This window comes from Coturnix japonica, chromosome 17, assembly GCF_001577835.2.
Source record: "Coturnix japonica isolate 7356 chromosome 17, Coturnix japonica 2.1, whole genome shotgun sequence".
Lineage (NCBI taxonomy): Eukaryota > Metazoa > Chordata > Aves > Galliformes > Phasianidae > Coturnix > Coturnix japonica.
In genome coordinates this window covers 5,432,174-5,448,076 of record NC_029532.1, presented here as the reverse complement: position 1 = coordinate 5,448,076, position 15,903 = coordinate 5,432,174, and the positions used below count along the sequence as shown (strand labels likewise).

The window sequence follows — 15,903 nt, the reverse complement described above, 5'->3', positions numbered from 1 at the left end:
TGTGATTCAGGGCGATGTCCCGCAGGACGCACACCCCGCTCCATGCACCGCTGGCTTCTCCCCTCTGTTGACCACCAGGGGGTGCCCGCACAGCCCCGGCCCCGCAGCGGAACGCAAAGCTCGATCCGCCGTTCCCCGCCGGGTGCTGCACCGTTTCCCCGCCGTGGTTCCGCATGGCGAAAGCGGATCCCGAGGGGGCGGCCGGTGGGAAGGGTCGGAGGAGGAAAGGCCGGCGGGGCAGCGGGCAGCAGGCGGGGATGGCCGCGCAGAATGGCCCGAAGGCGGCCACGGTGGCGGCCATACCCCGCAGCCCGCAGGAGTTCTCCTCCAACTGGAAGGCGCTGCAGGAGGTGAGGGCGAGCAGGGCTGGATGCCGGGCTCTGCATTAACTCGGTTCCGATCTGGGTGTAATCATTTAGAAGGACTTTTTATGTGTAATAATAACCCGCGGGGGATGGGGCGTTGCAGCCAGCCAGAGCCCTGCTCTGCTTCAGTGATATCGGGGGAGAATTGATGATGATCAAGGAGATAATCCCTCTCTCTCTCCTTTTCCCCCCCTCTTTTCTTTGGCTCTTTTAGCTACTGAAGCAGAAGGCAAGTGCCTCGAATGAGACTCTCCCTTCATCTCAAACATCCACCAAGAAGCAGCATCCACTCAAAGAGGGAAACAGCCAACAGGTCCCAGCTGGCACTGGGGATCAAAACGTGTTGAAACCCAAATCCACAAATAAAAAGGACGGGGGTCTGAATGCACACAGCCCTCCTGTGGGCAAGGTGAAACACAAGAAGGCTGCAACTGACAAGAATTCAAAGCCTAAACACACAGATCAGAGGGCCAAGAGTTCTGCTGATGGTGGCGCTCCTATGGCTGAGCCCAAAGGCAGGAGAGATGAGAAGGACAAGAGTGTGAACGGCATCAAAAGCAATGGGAAGGGCTGCAAAGAGAAAAGGAAAAACGGCAGCATTGAAAAGGAGAAGAGCGACGTGAAACATAAGAAGAGGAAAGCTGACGATAAAGCACAGCAGCCCAAAGAGTGAGTACTTCAAGCATCAGCACATGGTAATGTATTCTAGGAGGTGTACAATGAAATACGTTCCAAATAGCTGTGCTCTTCCAGGCTAGAATGTGGGCAACAGAAGATGAATGCTGCCCCTCCTCACAATAAATCTGCATAGATAACAGCATAGACTACTTTTGAGATAGCTGCTTTCTTGATTTTAAAAGATAAATGTGCTTTTTGTGCATGGTGGAGATGCACTGTCACTTTAAGACTATTTAACACAGTTAAATTTATACTTACCAGGCCCGACATCTGGTTTGATGATGTTGATCCAAATGATATTGAAGCAGCAATAGGACCTGAAGCAGCAGAAGTTGCTAGAAGGAAAATGGGACTTGAAACAGGCCAACCCAAACGGACTGTGGAGCAGGTGCTGGTTAAAGAGAAGTCTTCTGGAGGGTGAGTGGTGTTCCAAGCAGGAGACACAGCAGCAGAGGCATCACAATTAGCTTGTAATGGCTGTAGACAAAGTTTAAGCTGACATCTGAGTCTGCTGCTCGCAGCTCTGCTGTGTGGTCCCTGTAAAGAGATGCGTCACTGAGTTGTCTTTTTCTTTTTCAGCCTTACAAGAGCTGTAGCTATGGACTGTGAGATGGTGGGAGTGGGACCCAACGGCGAAGACAGCATTGTGGCTCGTGTGTCCATTGTGAACCGGTTTGGAAAGTGCATTTATGACAAGTATGTCAAGCCTACAGAAGAGGTGACGGATTACAGGACAGCTGTTAGCGGCATACGACCTGAGCATCTAAAGACAGGTAGGCTCTTGTAACAAGCTGAGGGTTGATTGTACAGCACAAACTTGTGTAACCACAGTCCCATAAGGTATAACGCTGTCTTCACAACAAAGATGCCATATTCTGGTTGTAGGTTGCTTAGATGTTTTGTGTGTCTAATGCCAAGTGTTCCATCTCATCTTTAGGTGAAGACTTTAAAACAGTTCAGAAGGAGGTCGCTGATATCTTGAATGGAAGGATATTAGTTGGGCATGCATTACACAATGACCTAAAGGTAACACAGCTGCAGATTTGTTGCTATGAAGACAAAGCTCCAAACACTGAAAATCAGTGAATTTATTATTCATCTTCCTGGATCAGTCAAATAACACACCTAAACTCATAGGAACTGCTGCTTTTTAGCTGTTAGCTCAGTTTCTTGTCCTCTCACATTGTACCAAGTGTAGCCCTGTTTGCTGGCACACCAAGTTCTTCAGCTTGCACACTGATCTTAATAGCACTGATTTAGATGCTGAAGAGCAGGAAGCTGTGTATTCAGCTGTATCAGTTTTTGTGTAGCATCACTCTTTACGCTGGAAATGTGATTTCTTTCAGGTCTTATTCCTTGATCATCCTAAGAAGAAAATGCGCGACACGCAAAAATACAAACCTTTCAGACAGAGAGTCATGGTAAGAAAGTGATGGAAAGGAGTACCTTGATTAACTGACACCAGAGCTGCCGACTCCCAGCTTTTAGCCCACTCACTCCTGTGCTTGCCTCACTTGTCCCCATTTCTTCTTTCCAACCTGAAACAGAGATATCAACTTTTTGTTGGTTGAAAATACCAGTCTAACTGAATGCTTGGTTACTGTTTGAAGTATAGCAGTGTTACTTTGTTAGCTGTAAGTATTACCTGTAATACCTCTGCACAAGGTTCAGCAGTCCTCCCACTCCTTAGCATGTACATGGTCTTCATAACGCTCTTCTGGAATAGCAAAATAAGATTTTACATTTATAGTAAGGACACTGGATACTCTTAATAGTGTCATTTGCACATGGATATTAAAAAAATAGATGGTTTCAAGTTTCTACTTGGACTCCAGAAGAAACAGCATAGGACATTATTTTACTTTTCATAACTACATACTCTGTTTTTCACAGTAAAACACCTCAAACCTAAACCTCAGGGTTATGGGACCACATAGACAATCCTCTAAGCAGGACAAACAGATGTGCATAAGCCTCATAATTCATTAATTCTCCTTGCCAGTTCACCAAGGGAAGCTGTATATATACACATACATAATTCAAGCAGCGTGATAAAGCGTGATTTAATCTTTATATTTCTAGTGCGCACGGCCATCGTTGAAGCTGCTCTGTGATAGAATTCTAGATGTTAAAGTGCAGACATCAGAGCACTGCTCGGTACGTATCTCATCAATGTAGCCTTTTATGGGTAGATTGACAGCATGGTACACATTGCTTCTGGGATCAGAGTTCATTCTGGAATCCCATGCCTTCATTCTCACCTCTCAATGAAAGTCAGCAAGCTCTGCTTGGATACAGTCATGTAAAAAGGTTGCTATCTAAGTTTTCTTACACTCTATCTAAGTTTTCTTACACCACTTGGATACTTTCATAAACTACTTTTTCACAAGTCAACCATATTTTTAAATACTGATTCTTGTTTTAGTTCTTGTTATTTTAAGATCCCCAGGGAGAAAAGTAATGTCAAATTGCTTACATTAAAAGCAGCACGCTGCACTGTTGCTCTGTGTTGAAGAGGATAGAAATAAATGCATCAGTAGTGAGAGCCTACTCTCAGCAGTTATAGCCTCTCTTATCCACTGAAACAGGTAAAGGAGTTGAAAAAATGAGCATGTTATGCAGGTATCTCCAAGGTGCTGTAATCAAGGCTATTTTCTCATAATGATTTTCCAAGTCATGATCAGAGAGAGCATTGCACAGCATTGTATGGGCACCTTACACGTTCACCTCCCTCCACTAGTCAGTCAATATCTGAATATAGAAGATTATGAAACATTACTTGAAAGGATGTATTAAAATGAAAGATTTCACTGTTTATGAACAATAACATTTTTAAGTCATGTCAAGCCATGTTTTGTTAAGTTAAGCCTCCTGTTCTGTTTTCTTTCAGATTCAGGATGCACAAGCAGCTATGAGACTGTACACCTTAGAGAAAAAGAAATGGGAAGCTGCTCTTAAGAACAAATCTAAAGTCAAACTGTGAGACTTGAATGATTCCACACTGTGTTATTTAACTGCATTTGCTGCTTCACTGTCAGATCCCAGGCAAATTCAAGGAGAGCTGCTCAGAACTAACAGCAGTAATTTCATACAATAATACAAACAAAAGCCCAGCACAGAATGGCAACATTCACATACAAGAATACTGCTGAAGTATCCCCTTTCTGTATAGTACTTACACCTAATGGAACAATACTTGCAAATGCCTGCATTTGTGAAGTACTTCGTCAATAATAGGAAATAAATATTAAATGAACAATAAAAAGAGAGCACTTTTAAATTGTGATGGATGAAGGAAGAAACTGATACTGCTTTACTGAAACTGTCAAGACTAAAACCTTTATTTTGGATATTTTTGAAGTCTACAAAGTAAAGCAAGTTCTTAAATATTGCTATTAGTCTCACAGTTGTGATAACTAAACACAACGTAGAATTAAGTATTGTTAATGGCCCAATAGTAATCTTCCTGGTGAGAAATATCTTGTGAAATACTTCAGGATAATCCAGGCTTTTATATCTGAGCCAGAAGTCTGCAGGTCTTGTTCTTATACAGAAAGCTTTTACTCCTGCAGTCTCAAAAGTGCTGTGTCCACAAGGGCCATAATCTCCTGTAGAGAAATATGGGAACTGATAAATATAAGATTACCTTGTTGTTTCAATTATTTTTGTACTTCTCTATTAATAAAGAACTGTGTTTAAACAGTTAAGCCTTTAAAACAAATGATGTTTTAAAACACATGGGGTTTGATTCTGCAAAATCCAAAGCAGTTGTAATTGTCAGACTGAATACTAATACAGTTTTAATAACCTAAGCAGTGGAAAGTAGCAAGGTACAGGTTTCAGAGAATTAGCAGTTGCATGTCACACAGCATACTGCTAGATTAAGAGATTCTGCTCGTCTGTCTGCTTTGTCTGTTATGGAGCACAGGGAACAACAAATTGCATTTGCAACAGCGGGAGCTGTTTTCTTCTCATTTCTGCTTTGTTTTTGTTTTGTTTTTTAATGCACTAACTTATAGCTTCAGCTTTCATTAATGTGCTTCAGGCAGTGCCTGCAGGAGACAGTGGAGAACAAGTTTGTTTGCATCTGTCTGAGACAATTTATGTAAGCAGACTAAATGCATAGCTGAATATAAAGTGTTATAAGACTACCCAGTTATATTGGCTTGCTGGGGAAAAGACACCTTCTCATTGATAGCTACCTGACAGCAAGCCATTGTAAAGGAAATTTTAGAATGACACATTAAATAGCTCAAATAACCATTCTGTTATCTGTTAGACATTTCTGGTGTTTTAACAGTTTGTTTTTCCCCATTATGACTGTGTTGGAATTTAACTTTTAACCCTTCAGGCAAACTATCAGAAGTGAGTTTGTACAGCTTCACTGTTCACACAGTTCTGTAAAGTTCTGCAGTATGTAACTCCAACCATTTGAGAATGACAAAGTCTGTAACATTAAGCAAGCACCCGTTATTGTCAGTGATTTCTGCGTACCATGCTAGATGGAAACCGGCTTTTTATTTCAACCAGCAGCTCTTCCATTTGCTGTGACACCATTTCTAGTATAATGTCATCTAGAACATAAATGATAAAGGATAGTTTATGGTTTCTGGTATGACTTCCGGTGGTTTTAGCAGGGACTGAAGGGGAGCAGAAAGGAAATAGATCTACGTAAATAGAATGTAAAGTGAAGTTGGAACATTTGTACATTTACAAGTGCATTTGTAATTATTCAGCGACAAGAATGGGATGAATTCACAATTCCAATTCATCTTCCCTTCTCAGATACATGTTAAGCCCTTCCAGAGTGCAGTTTCAGTTTACCTGAGTAGCTACTGCTTCTTCAATAATTTTTTTTTTGGTGGGAGGGCAGGGGGAAAAGATTGGACAGATGACACCACAGTCTTACCGTACTGAACCATCTCATTAATCAGCACGCAGATACTTTCCACCACTTCTGGATCATCGCAGTAGAGCTGGTAGACATCTTTGATCAGGTTTATTCCATTGCCTTTTGGATCCGTTATAAACCTGAAAGCTGCTATTTCTGGAAGGGAAACAAATACTGCTGGACTAACTGGTAGCTGCAGACTGCGCTTATTTGCTTTCTGATCCCTTGCTCCTGATAGCACACATATAACATTCCTCCAAGAAGCCATGTCCATTCTTTTCAGCCTTCCTAGAAGCTTTTCTGAAGAATATTTGGGCAAGTAAAGAACTATATATGCAGCATGATGTTGCATAGCAAAGGTAATATTTTCATATTTATTGTTTCTCTGAGTTCTACCCATTTACACTGTAAATAAAAAAGTGAAAACACTCAATAATGAGACTGTGCTGATCTGCTTCTCAGACATGCATACCACATCCACAAGAAGAAAAAAACTGCACTTCCAGTTTTACTATCCCTTTTCCCTGTTCTGTGAGAAAGGAATGATTAACAAAACAGAGCAGATGATAATCTCAGTTCCACTATGAACTCTTGAACTGCACAGAAATGTTTATATCTGAGGTGACTTGCAATTAACAAAAACTAATTGTTCAGTATTACCAGACAGCCTTAGGAGGCTTGCTAATGCCAGCCAGGTATTATTCACCAGCAAAGATTTTTCCAGATTCATCCTAAGTGCATCCATCAGAAGGGCTGTTGTGGGCTCATAGTCATTTTCAGTCAAAATACCTTTTAAAAAAATAAATAAAAACACAAATGTTTTAAACACTCATCTCAATTTCTGCCTCCTGTTTTTGAAGGTACATTTAACTTTGCATCGAAAGAAGGAATGGGTGTGAAAGCCCATATAACTGTAATATAGGCTTAATAAAGTCTTATTGTGAGTTCCTCTAGAAGCCTAGGAAAAAAAAAATTCAGATACATCTTTGATGTCCAGATTTCCTTGCACTCTCCAAGCTAAAAGGGATGGAGAGTCCCAGACACTCAACATATTTTACTGGTAGACATTAGAAAGGAGAAAAGAACACACTGCTCAATGCGTCTTTTTCAGCTTCACTTGGGGAAAAGAATGGTAGGAACACAGGGCAGTGTGTAAACATATGGCAATATTCTTGCATGTGGGAGAAGCAGAATAGTATTGCAAAGATACATTTGTTTGTGTGCATGGTAATGAAAGAGATACATGTTTTACTTTTTCATCTGAAGTGTTGCCAAATTACAAATCAAATGACCCAAAACAAACCTAAACAAAACCTGTATTTAAACACACACCTGATAAGAGCACGTTCAAACTAGTAACACATAACAGAGTAACTCGAGTGGGATTCCTTGTCTCAAGAGAGAGGCCAGACAGGGTGCTCTGCACAACATAAACTGCTGTAGCTGTGGATCCCTGCAGTATCCACACATCAAAAGTATCTAGTTACATAATTGCCATGGTTCTTCCAAAACAGCTTCATTACTGTGTCAGGAGTGAGCACAAGGAGAGTTTATTAAGAGGGTAAGTTTCTAACTCTGCTGCCACCTGCAGAGCCTGCTGAGGCCAAGCAGCCTGTACTTCAAGAACCAACTGACAGAAGTGCTTGGCCTTTCCCATGCAGAGTGATAATACCTTGGGAAAACACACCTTGCAGTGACAGCACCCACAAAGCTGAACAAGCTGACTGCAGAACTGCTCCATTCTGGGGGTGTTCTTGAATGACTGATGTGATAATGGGGACAGCACGTGGCAGCATTACCTGGTCTACATTGTTCTCTAAATTACCATAACAAAAAAGAAATGCATTGAGTTATTTAATCAAGTAATACTGTCCTAAGCAAAGCATATATGTCAAATTTTATTTATATAAATATAAATATAAAATATTTATTTTATATTTATTTATTTAAATATTTATTTATATAAATATAAATATAAAATAACATTGTTTTAGCACAGACAACAGAAAGGGAACGAATTCAAAAGATGCAAATCAAATTTTACAGCATTACTAAATAATACTGGCTATTGCAGAAAGATGAACTTCTCCAGGAACTACTTTCCTCTGCCATTTAAATTATATTTGCACATTACAGCAGGAATCCTCCAGAAATAACATCATTTTGGACTGAAAACAGCCCACAGGGTGGGCATTTTGCAGGTCACATAAATCAAATGGGTGTTTAGTCATGCAGAGGAAATCAAACATATCAAGTGCAGTTGTGCATATCTTCCACTTACCACTCACAACCAAGCTCCAGAGAACTGCACAGCAAGAGTGGCAGATCTGCTCATTATGAATAAAGTTTGGTAAAATTGACAGAAGTTCTGAAATTAATCCAGCCTTCCTTAGATTTTCCGCAGCAACTTCTAGAGGGCACATAAAAAGAAACCCTATGAAATCTAGCATATTTGCCCTGCTCACTGCCCTCACAACAGATAACTCTTAACATATTTAAACAGTGATAATAAAAAAACAGTAAACATATCACAAGAAAGAAAAAAAGAACACAGATTGGATTCTTTAATGTGATGTATTTAAGCAAAGTGTTTAGCTTAAGTGACTCTTTCAAACAGATTTTAGCCAAACAATTTTCCTTACAGATCTGTGATGACAGAACAGAAAAGGAACAGAGAGGGGAGGAATTCCTCTATTCTTAAGTGTTTTCAGCTTCTCAGTGGAAATCACCTCATCAGAGTTTGGAAACAACACAAAGTTTGGTATTGCTCAGTAACCTGTACAAATGTAGACCCTTTGTGACACTTTGTACAAGTTATTCTATGTAGGTTACCCCACTCCTGCTAAATCCCAGGACTATTTACAAAACATTCTTCTGATGAATGTTGTACAGATGCTGCAACGTGCCTATAAACACCAAGATCTCAGTGAACCCATCAGTTTTGCATTTATCTCAGATTACATCACAAAAGTGGGAAAATAAGAATATCCCTCCCCCCCAAAAAAGAACAAAAGAAATAAAACACCCAAAAAACAGAGGAACCAACCATCAGCTGAAACCATCATCAGTAATGGGCAGATCAAAGAAAGAAACTCTTCATCTTTGGAGTGGCTTTTCAGTATCTCTGTCAGAGAGTTGGTCACATCCTCACCCAGAACCATCACCACATCCTCTTCTAGAGCTGCCAAGCATTAGAATAACATGGATTTCAGTGGCTTTGAATGAAGTTTGAATCTCCTCCTCTCTTCTTAAATAAAGCATTCAACTAACAGCATTTCTTCACATAATAAACCCTAAAGTTATTTAAAATTTTATTTTCCCTGAAATATCACTCTTATTACTCTCAATCCTGTAACATAGTCAGTTATTACAGTGGTACGTTGCCAAGAAAAAGGCAGAAGGGACAATATGAGAAAGCAATACGTATGTACTTTTATGCTTTGAAATTCAAATAGCAAAGCATTGAAAATCTCTTACTCATAATAAGAAATAGATTCAGTAGCCTAAAACCAGTATCCTCGATTTAAAATTTACACTTTAACATAGAATTAATTTATATCTCTATATTACTCTATTACTCTAAAGAAAGCCCCTGAGAATCCAGGCTTTTATTAAAGCTGGATAACTTCTTCCATTACCTTAAATTTAGTCCCTGAAAATATTTCAGAAACCATCTCAAACTTTATCTCCTACGTGTAACACCGTAAGAGATAAGCTGCATTACCCAGCATTTGATGGAAGTCTCATAACTGTACCTTGACTAAGAATTCCAAGCAATAAATTGCAACCATCTACATGTAACTTGAGAGAATCTGCATGAACCTTCATGGAAAAAGCAATCAATTCTGTGAGTGTTAGCAGATAGGGCAGAGCTGTGGGGAAGAGAAATAATTTGAGATAACATTCAGTTAAACAGTCACTTAGATTGCTTAGATTGCTCAGAAGATGGTTACGCTTCAAAACACGAGAGTTTCAGTTTCAAACAAATCTGAGTCCCTGTGAATGATGGGTTATTTCAATACAACAACCTGAACCAAAGACAATAATGATCTTTTCTTCAGTAAGAGTGTTGAAAATGAATTCAACTCTAAGGAAAAAAAAGGTTACTCTTTCCTTACTGTTCTGCTCATGAAGAAGCAAAATTGCTTCTGACAGGTTCTTGGCAATACCAGGCAAAGTATTTGCAGGTAGGCCAATAGTCATACACAGAAAGAAGAACTGAACTCACTCAGCTGGTGAAGGGGCTCTCTGGCTACACAGCACTCCTTCTCAGGAAGCAGCCTAGGTCCAAGAGATGCTCTCCTTTCAGTGGCTGGCCTTTATATGAGCCCAGAGGAGCTCCACCCTGGGTCCATCCCTTCTGGTCACAAGGGGAGCAAGGTGCAAACAATTTGTCTGTACTCCATGGGCAGCCACAGCCCTTCACCAGCTCAGTCACTGTGTTCAAACGCTGACCTAACAGTTCCCCTACACTTCTTAATTACAGATATTAAACACTTCTGTTTTTGAATTTGTTTATTATATAAATTACCTTCCTCAATTAATGTTAGTTTCACCATTCAACTCAGTTCCCAATCTAAACATCACTATGTTTTCAGTGCCTGTTTTTCTTACCTAGTATTATACCTCTGCTTCTCAACAAAAACTTTTACAAGCAAGCACCAACACAGCCACCTCAATGAGTGGTCTATTACAGTATGTTCAAAAAATCAGAAAGAGAGTGATTTCACTATCATTGCTATGAGATTTTTTTCTTCTTCCTATTATCTCAAAACACAAGGAAAGAAAAGTTTGAATAAACAAAGCAAACCTTACCACTTTTATCTCCTACAAAGCAGGCAAGGTGCTGCATGGCTTTATCCTGTGCTTCTTCTACATCCCAGAAAGCCTGCATGAAATCTACATTAAAAAAGGAAATTTTTCTCATCATTCGAAACAAAAATCACACAAACTTTATCTATTTTTGTGCAAGACATGAATTCATATAAATGGAAATAATGCAATTTGTGACTGTTGAAAGGGAAGCCCTTTTGCCCTAAAGCATCAGTCATTCAATATTCCAGCATGTCATGTTCCATCCCAGTGATCTCCATTTTTCATGCATATTTTGGGGAACTGTTAGAGTATTGAATCAGGCAGGGCTGGGGGCTTTAAATCACTCACATGGCTGTTTACATTAAGATAACCTCATCCTTGCTCATAAAGAAAATAGCAGAGCAGGTCTTTCATTGGCATAAATGGGCAAACATGGTAGCATACAAAGTAAGCATGGTTCCCAAGTTCTCTGAGAAATTATTTCTGGCCCCATTTGACGTGCACAGTACAAATGGCTGCTAAGCTGAGCAGCTTGCAGACAAGACTGTACAATGATTTTTCCACTAAAGAGCACGCCATTTCAATTTAAATAAAATGAAAGTCCAATAATTGGTTTTCAAGTAGGATACATGCTGACTGGAAAAGATATTGGTTTCTTACCAACAAAAAAAAAATAGCTACTATATTAAATTTGTCTTATTTTCCTTATTACCTAGAATGCTTCCAACTCCACCCCCAAGGAACAAATCTATTATACAGGAAGACAAAGTCTTCTTCTTTTTTATCAAAGATGAACCAACAACTTGGAGGCATTCCCTAATAAGTTGCACATCCATCAGATCCCTAAAGTTAGGAGAAACAAAAGTAGTACCAATAAATTAGATCTGGTAAGTTAATGAGCAAGTTCTACAGGCTTCATTTCATTTTGACATAAAAAGTTCAATAATACTGTTTGAAAAATATATAAATATGCATATATATATATTTTACAGAATTTACTTAAAAACTGTTGATGAAAAAGCTTACCATAAGCAAGCCAGACTTGGGCTTTAATTTAATAGCTTTTTTGAACGGACACACTACCAAAATATTCCACTGTATATTGAAATGTATGCATCCTCAAATTACAATGTGCTGCCTGCAATATGATTTTACCACTTAGCTCTTCCAAAAAGGACAACAATCAAAATGCCCATTCCTAAGAGCAGAACACCAAGTCTCTCTCTCTCTTTCTTTTTTTATTAACTTTGATTTCAATCCTTTTATGTCTTTGTAGTTGGGGTTTAGGACACAAAAGGAAAGCATCTCAAACTCACTTCGCTTTGGGTCTCATGTTGGGCTGGATCTGTAGCATCATGCATAAAATTGGGTATATAGGCAAAGAACTGTTATCTGCTTTTTGCATTAGGGATGGAATTCTTTCAAGATGGCTGGCATTTTGTCTTATATCCTGAAGTAACGAAGTGATTTCTTCTGCCTGTAAATAGCACAGTAACAACAGAGCTTTCCCACACTCAGTTACAGATGTTCTGTGGTGGGCTCATATTTTAATGAAACATTATTACATACATTCAAAACAGAACAGGTCACCATGTCGAGTAGGATACACCCTAGAGACCAGATGTCAGACTTATCACTGAAAGAAAAACTGATCGCTTCCGGAGCCATCCAACACTTGTGATCTGTTGAAATAAGAATCCCAAGGTAATGTTGCTGACATTGTGCTATACACAGTGCTGCTTGTACAGGCAGTAGTTGTCTAAGTTATAGAGACACATAACAGAGAGTGCTGTTTGTTTGTTGTTTTTCTAGTGCTGACATTCTGAAACAGAATGTGAGAGTCGCTACAACTAATAAATGATTTTTCAAGATGTTGCTGCATGTATTTCATGTTAAAAATGATCCCAACTGTATTTGTTGTGGAGGAGATTTGAGATTTACGGACAGTTTTCAATTGTGAATGCAGTTAATGCTACAGGCAACTGACCATGAATATTCTATTCACGTTTTTAGAAGAACAGTAAGTATAAATGTGAAGGAGGGGTAAGCTAGATAACTTTGTGGCTTGTTTTTCCTCCAAAGATTAAAAACATCCCCCATATCTGAATCTTTTTAAAGTATTGTAAAAGCAAAGCAAAGCAAAAAAGACATATCTACTTTCTTCCACTCTTATTTTCCATTTCCATTCATCGGTCATAAGTGTTTCTGTACTGAAGTCACAAAGCTTGAAGGATGCTTCACCATCCATAAGTATGTTTGATGGCTTGAGATTTCTGCAACGCAAATATTTTCCATCAGCATGTGAAATCAGATTCTAATGACACAGAACTACACATTTCCAGCATCTTCACATATTAGAAAGCAAAATTCACTTCTTAAGTGAGTGGCCGTACTAAGCCAAGAGTCTCAGATCAATGAATGAAGAACAATGACCAATCAAATAAAGAGAAAAAGGTTTCTGCTCACCTATGGAATATATTCTGATTGTGTATATAAATCAAAGCATCCACGATCTGTCCAAGAAACCTCAGAATCACCTGTTGATGGGTATATACATGAAAGCGTAACATACACAGAATAACATAACAGAGAATTTAGGCATTCAACAAAAGAGAATATCATTGTTTGAAGTAAAGTCCCACCAGTAAGGAACCGTTATAGATCATCACTGTGTGTATTCAGCAAAACAAGTGATCTATATTTTTCATGGATGCACATGTAAAATGGGGAAAGATGTAATTCCTTGAGAACAAGCTACACAAAGAGTTAGTGTTACAGAAATGTCACAGTGATTAAGGACAAAGATCGCTTCCAAAAGTACCCTACAGCAAAACACTGTGCTTTGAAGGTCTTGGGGATGACTTTTAGAAAGACAGAATACAGAGGAAGAAACATAAATGCAGTGAGATTCAGTCAGTCCAGCTAGATGCCTCTTCTGTACCATGTTTGCTGTTTTACCATGTTTTCTATTTTCTCTGGCTTCTCCCTTTTTGTCTTGATCAGAGATGCAAGATCTGCTCGGTCCGAGTGCTGCATTACCAGACAAAGGAACACAGCTGATATCTGTAATAAAACATCACACCAAGACTGACTAATTGCTTGCAGATAATGACATATCCAGTAACAAAGATAAAGCCAAGGACTTAGCCAAGCTGGTAGTTATGAAGCTCACCAATACCAAGGCATCCCGAGGTGTTTAATTTCTCACAAAGTAGACAATATTTACATTTTTATATTAAAAACAGAGCATCTGTTGTTCAGAACATTATCAAGTGTTTCTTAAATGAAACCACATGAGACAATTCAAGTCAAAAATACATCATAAAAGTCAACATGAATTTCATCTGAATGCTAATTGTCCATGCACAAAACCTCAGAATTTTTACCTTTCTATACAAGTGGGAATTTCCTTGTTTTGGTTTGTTTTGTTTTTTTTCTCTAACACAAGTTTGCTGGAGATGGAACAAAAAAGCAGCTTAAAATCATGTATGCATTAGAAAACAAGACAGAAGCAGTAGAAGCCAGTAGAATCTTCATTCCAAGATCTGAGCCAGCATGCAATACTGCCATGTGATGGACAGCAATCCATTTACCTTCATAATTTACACCATGTTTATTCAGAAATTAAAACACAGGTTAATTTCATACTAAACAACCTTTTATTTAGCATCTTAGACCAATGACCCCAAACATAGAAATGCTTACATGCCTACAACAGTAACCATAAATAATCCTAGTTAATTCTCACCTCATTATCCCAAGTCACAAACAGTTCCTTGTAAGCACAGATACGTGAATGATTCAGTTGTAGCAAATCCATTGCCTGCATAGCAGAAACAAAAAAATGCTGATGAAAAAAAACCCCATATACTCCACTTACTTTAACATATTTGCTGTTGTTGGAAAAGGTGACAGGAATTCAGCTTAGCGCCCTGTAGTTTTGTTTGTGAGAGTGAATGTACATATTCAAATATAGGAATGTTTAATAAACCAATTCTGGCCTGAACTCAAGTAGATGGCAGGGAGAACATCCCTGAGATTGTCCTGCCCCTTATCCACATACTTAATGCTCAGATAAAACCTTGTTCTGCTGAAGAGCTTGGTTTCCACAAGTGAAGCTAGTAAAGAACTGCAGATACCTCCTTAAAGGCCTCATTTGCGTGCTTTTCATCAATGCATTCAACCTGCACCAAACAGAAGACAAAGTTGAGGTCGTAATATAGTGAAAACGAAACTTCAAGGCAGTGTGATCTTGCTCAGATTAGAACTGACAACTGAGTACCAATTAGCATAAGTTTAAAACGATAGCTTGAAGATTTAGTGATTGGAACAGTCTTGTATTTGGGAGATAAACACAAAGAGAGCTATAAATGACTCTGTGACAGCAAGCCAGCCCTCCCGCACTGTCAAAGCAGCAGTATGCTGAGCTGAAAATGCACTGGATAGACCTACTTTCCACAGTTTTATGTTGGTATTCTGGTATGCCCTCTTAGTATTCTGGTAATCTCCAGAAGCACTGTGTAAGGTGTAAGCTTACTGTGCAGCCAAGCTGCCCGCCACGTTCAACTGTTGCTATCAAAAAGGACCACGGAGAGGAGCACCACACACATGGCGTCTTGTTTTCCTAGCAACCACCCTCTCACCTGCTTTATTACAAATCTATCCTTCGAGTTTCTTTCTGCTTTCAGCCCCACTACCAGCACGGTACCCAACGCTCCGGGCTGCAGCCGCTGCAGGACCTGATGGGGGGACATAGATCAACACTGAGCCGGGCCTATGGCAGCACACACCCCTCCGGCTGCTCGCAGGGCCCGTGGGGAACCACCACCACCTCGTATTTCTCCATGGAGAGTTGGGCCCGGCCTGGAGCTCGGGGCGAAGACTGGGACTGCGATGTGGGGCTGCGATGTGGGGCTGCTCCCACCCGAGCTGAGGCGATGGCGGTTGGTCCCCTCAGAGCACGAGCTCGGCGCGGCACTTCAGCACTTTTTGCCTGCTTTTTTAAGAGCGAAAAACCTCTTTCCTTTCGGGGGGGGGAGGAATTAAAAGCAAAAAAGAGGCAATAAAGCGGGGTAGGAAAGTCACAGATGGCAGCACGGCTCTTTAGCGAGCCCTTTAAGGGCGGAGAGGCAGCACCGCCCCGCCCGCCCCGCG

The 15,903-nt window shown here is 39.9% G+C and overlaps 2 protein-coding genes across 3 annotated transcripts; one reads left to right on the top strand and one right to left on the bottom strand.

The window, feature by feature from the left end:
- The first annotated feature begins 133 nt into the window (after nucleotides 1-133).
- On the top strand, nucleotides 134-5,488 carry REXO4 (REX4 homolog, 3'-5' exonuclease). The gene is made up of 8 exons (XM_015879057.2): nucleotides 134-350; nucleotides 580-1,034; nucleotides 1,305-1,460; nucleotides 1,623-1,816; nucleotides 1,981-2,069; nucleotides 2,390-2,464; nucleotides 3,126-3,200; nucleotides 3,934-5,488. The coding sequence occupies exons 1-8, from the start codon at nucleotides 174-176 to the stop codon at nucleotides 4,024-4,026; spliced, it is 1,314 nt and encodes a 437-aa protein (XP_015734543.1). The 5' UTR covers nucleotides 134-173; the 3' UTR covers nucleotides 4,027-5,488.
- On the bottom strand, nucleotides 4,356-15,894 carry STKLD1 (serine/threonine kinase like domain containing 1). Of its 2 annotated transcripts, none has more exons than XM_015879055.2 (19): nucleotides 15,581-15,894; nucleotides 15,393-15,488; nucleotides 14,889-14,933; nucleotides 14,498-14,572; nucleotides 13,708-13,812; nucleotides 13,216-13,286; nucleotides 12,907-13,022; nucleotides 12,319-12,431; nucleotides 12,066-12,226; nucleotides 11,462-11,592; nucleotides 10,750-10,833; nucleotides 9,690-9,806; nucleotides 8,981-9,115; nucleotides 8,216-8,344; nucleotides 7,607-7,750; nucleotides 6,595-6,723; nucleotides 5,953-6,090; nucleotides 5,538-5,617; nucleotides 4,356-4,651 (listed from the first exon to the last, which is right to left on the bottom strand). In XM_015879055.2, the coding sequence occupies exons 1-19, from the start codon at nucleotides 15,593-15,595 to the stop codon at nucleotides 4,604-4,606; spliced, it is 1,932 nt and encodes a 643-aa protein (XP_015734541.1). In that variant the 5' UTR covers nucleotides 15,596-15,894; the 3' UTR covers nucleotides 4,356-4,603. The 2 variants fall into 2 exon arrangements, with proteins under 2 accessions (XP_015734541.1, XP_015734542.1); XM_015879056.2 differs by having other exon boundaries at nucleotides 4,367-4,651; nucleotides 7,622-7,750.
- Between the last annotated feature and the right edge of the window lie 9 nt (nucleotides 15,895-15,903).

What these genes read in the sequence shown, in the direction of transcription:
- REXO4 (XM_015879057.2), top strand. Translation starts at nt 174, where the DNA reads ATGGCGAAAGCGGATCCCGAGGGGGCGGCCGGTGGGAAGGGTCGGAGG. An exon ending in ACTGGAAGGCGCTGCAGGAG is followed by an intron (nt 351 to 579) that starts GTGAGGGCGAGC and finishes TGGCTCTTTTAG; the next exon opens with CTACTGAAGCAGAAGGCAAG. An exon ending in CATTACACAATGACCTAAAG is followed by an intron (nt 2,070 to 2,389) that starts GTAACACAGCTG and finishes GATTTCTTTCAG; the next exon opens with GTCTTATTCCTTGATCATCC.
- STKLD1 (XM_015879055.2), bottom strand. An exon ending in CTGGAGCTTGGTTGTGAGTG is followed by an intron (nt 7,751 to 8,215) that starts GTAAGTGGAAGA and finishes ATGGTAATTTAG; the next exon opens with AGAACAATGTAGACCAGGTA. An exon ending in AAGCCTCCTAAGGCTGTCTG is followed by an intron (nt 6,091 to 6,594) that starts GTAATACTGAAC and finishes TTTCCCTTCCAG; the next exon opens with AAATAGCAGCTTTCAGGTTT.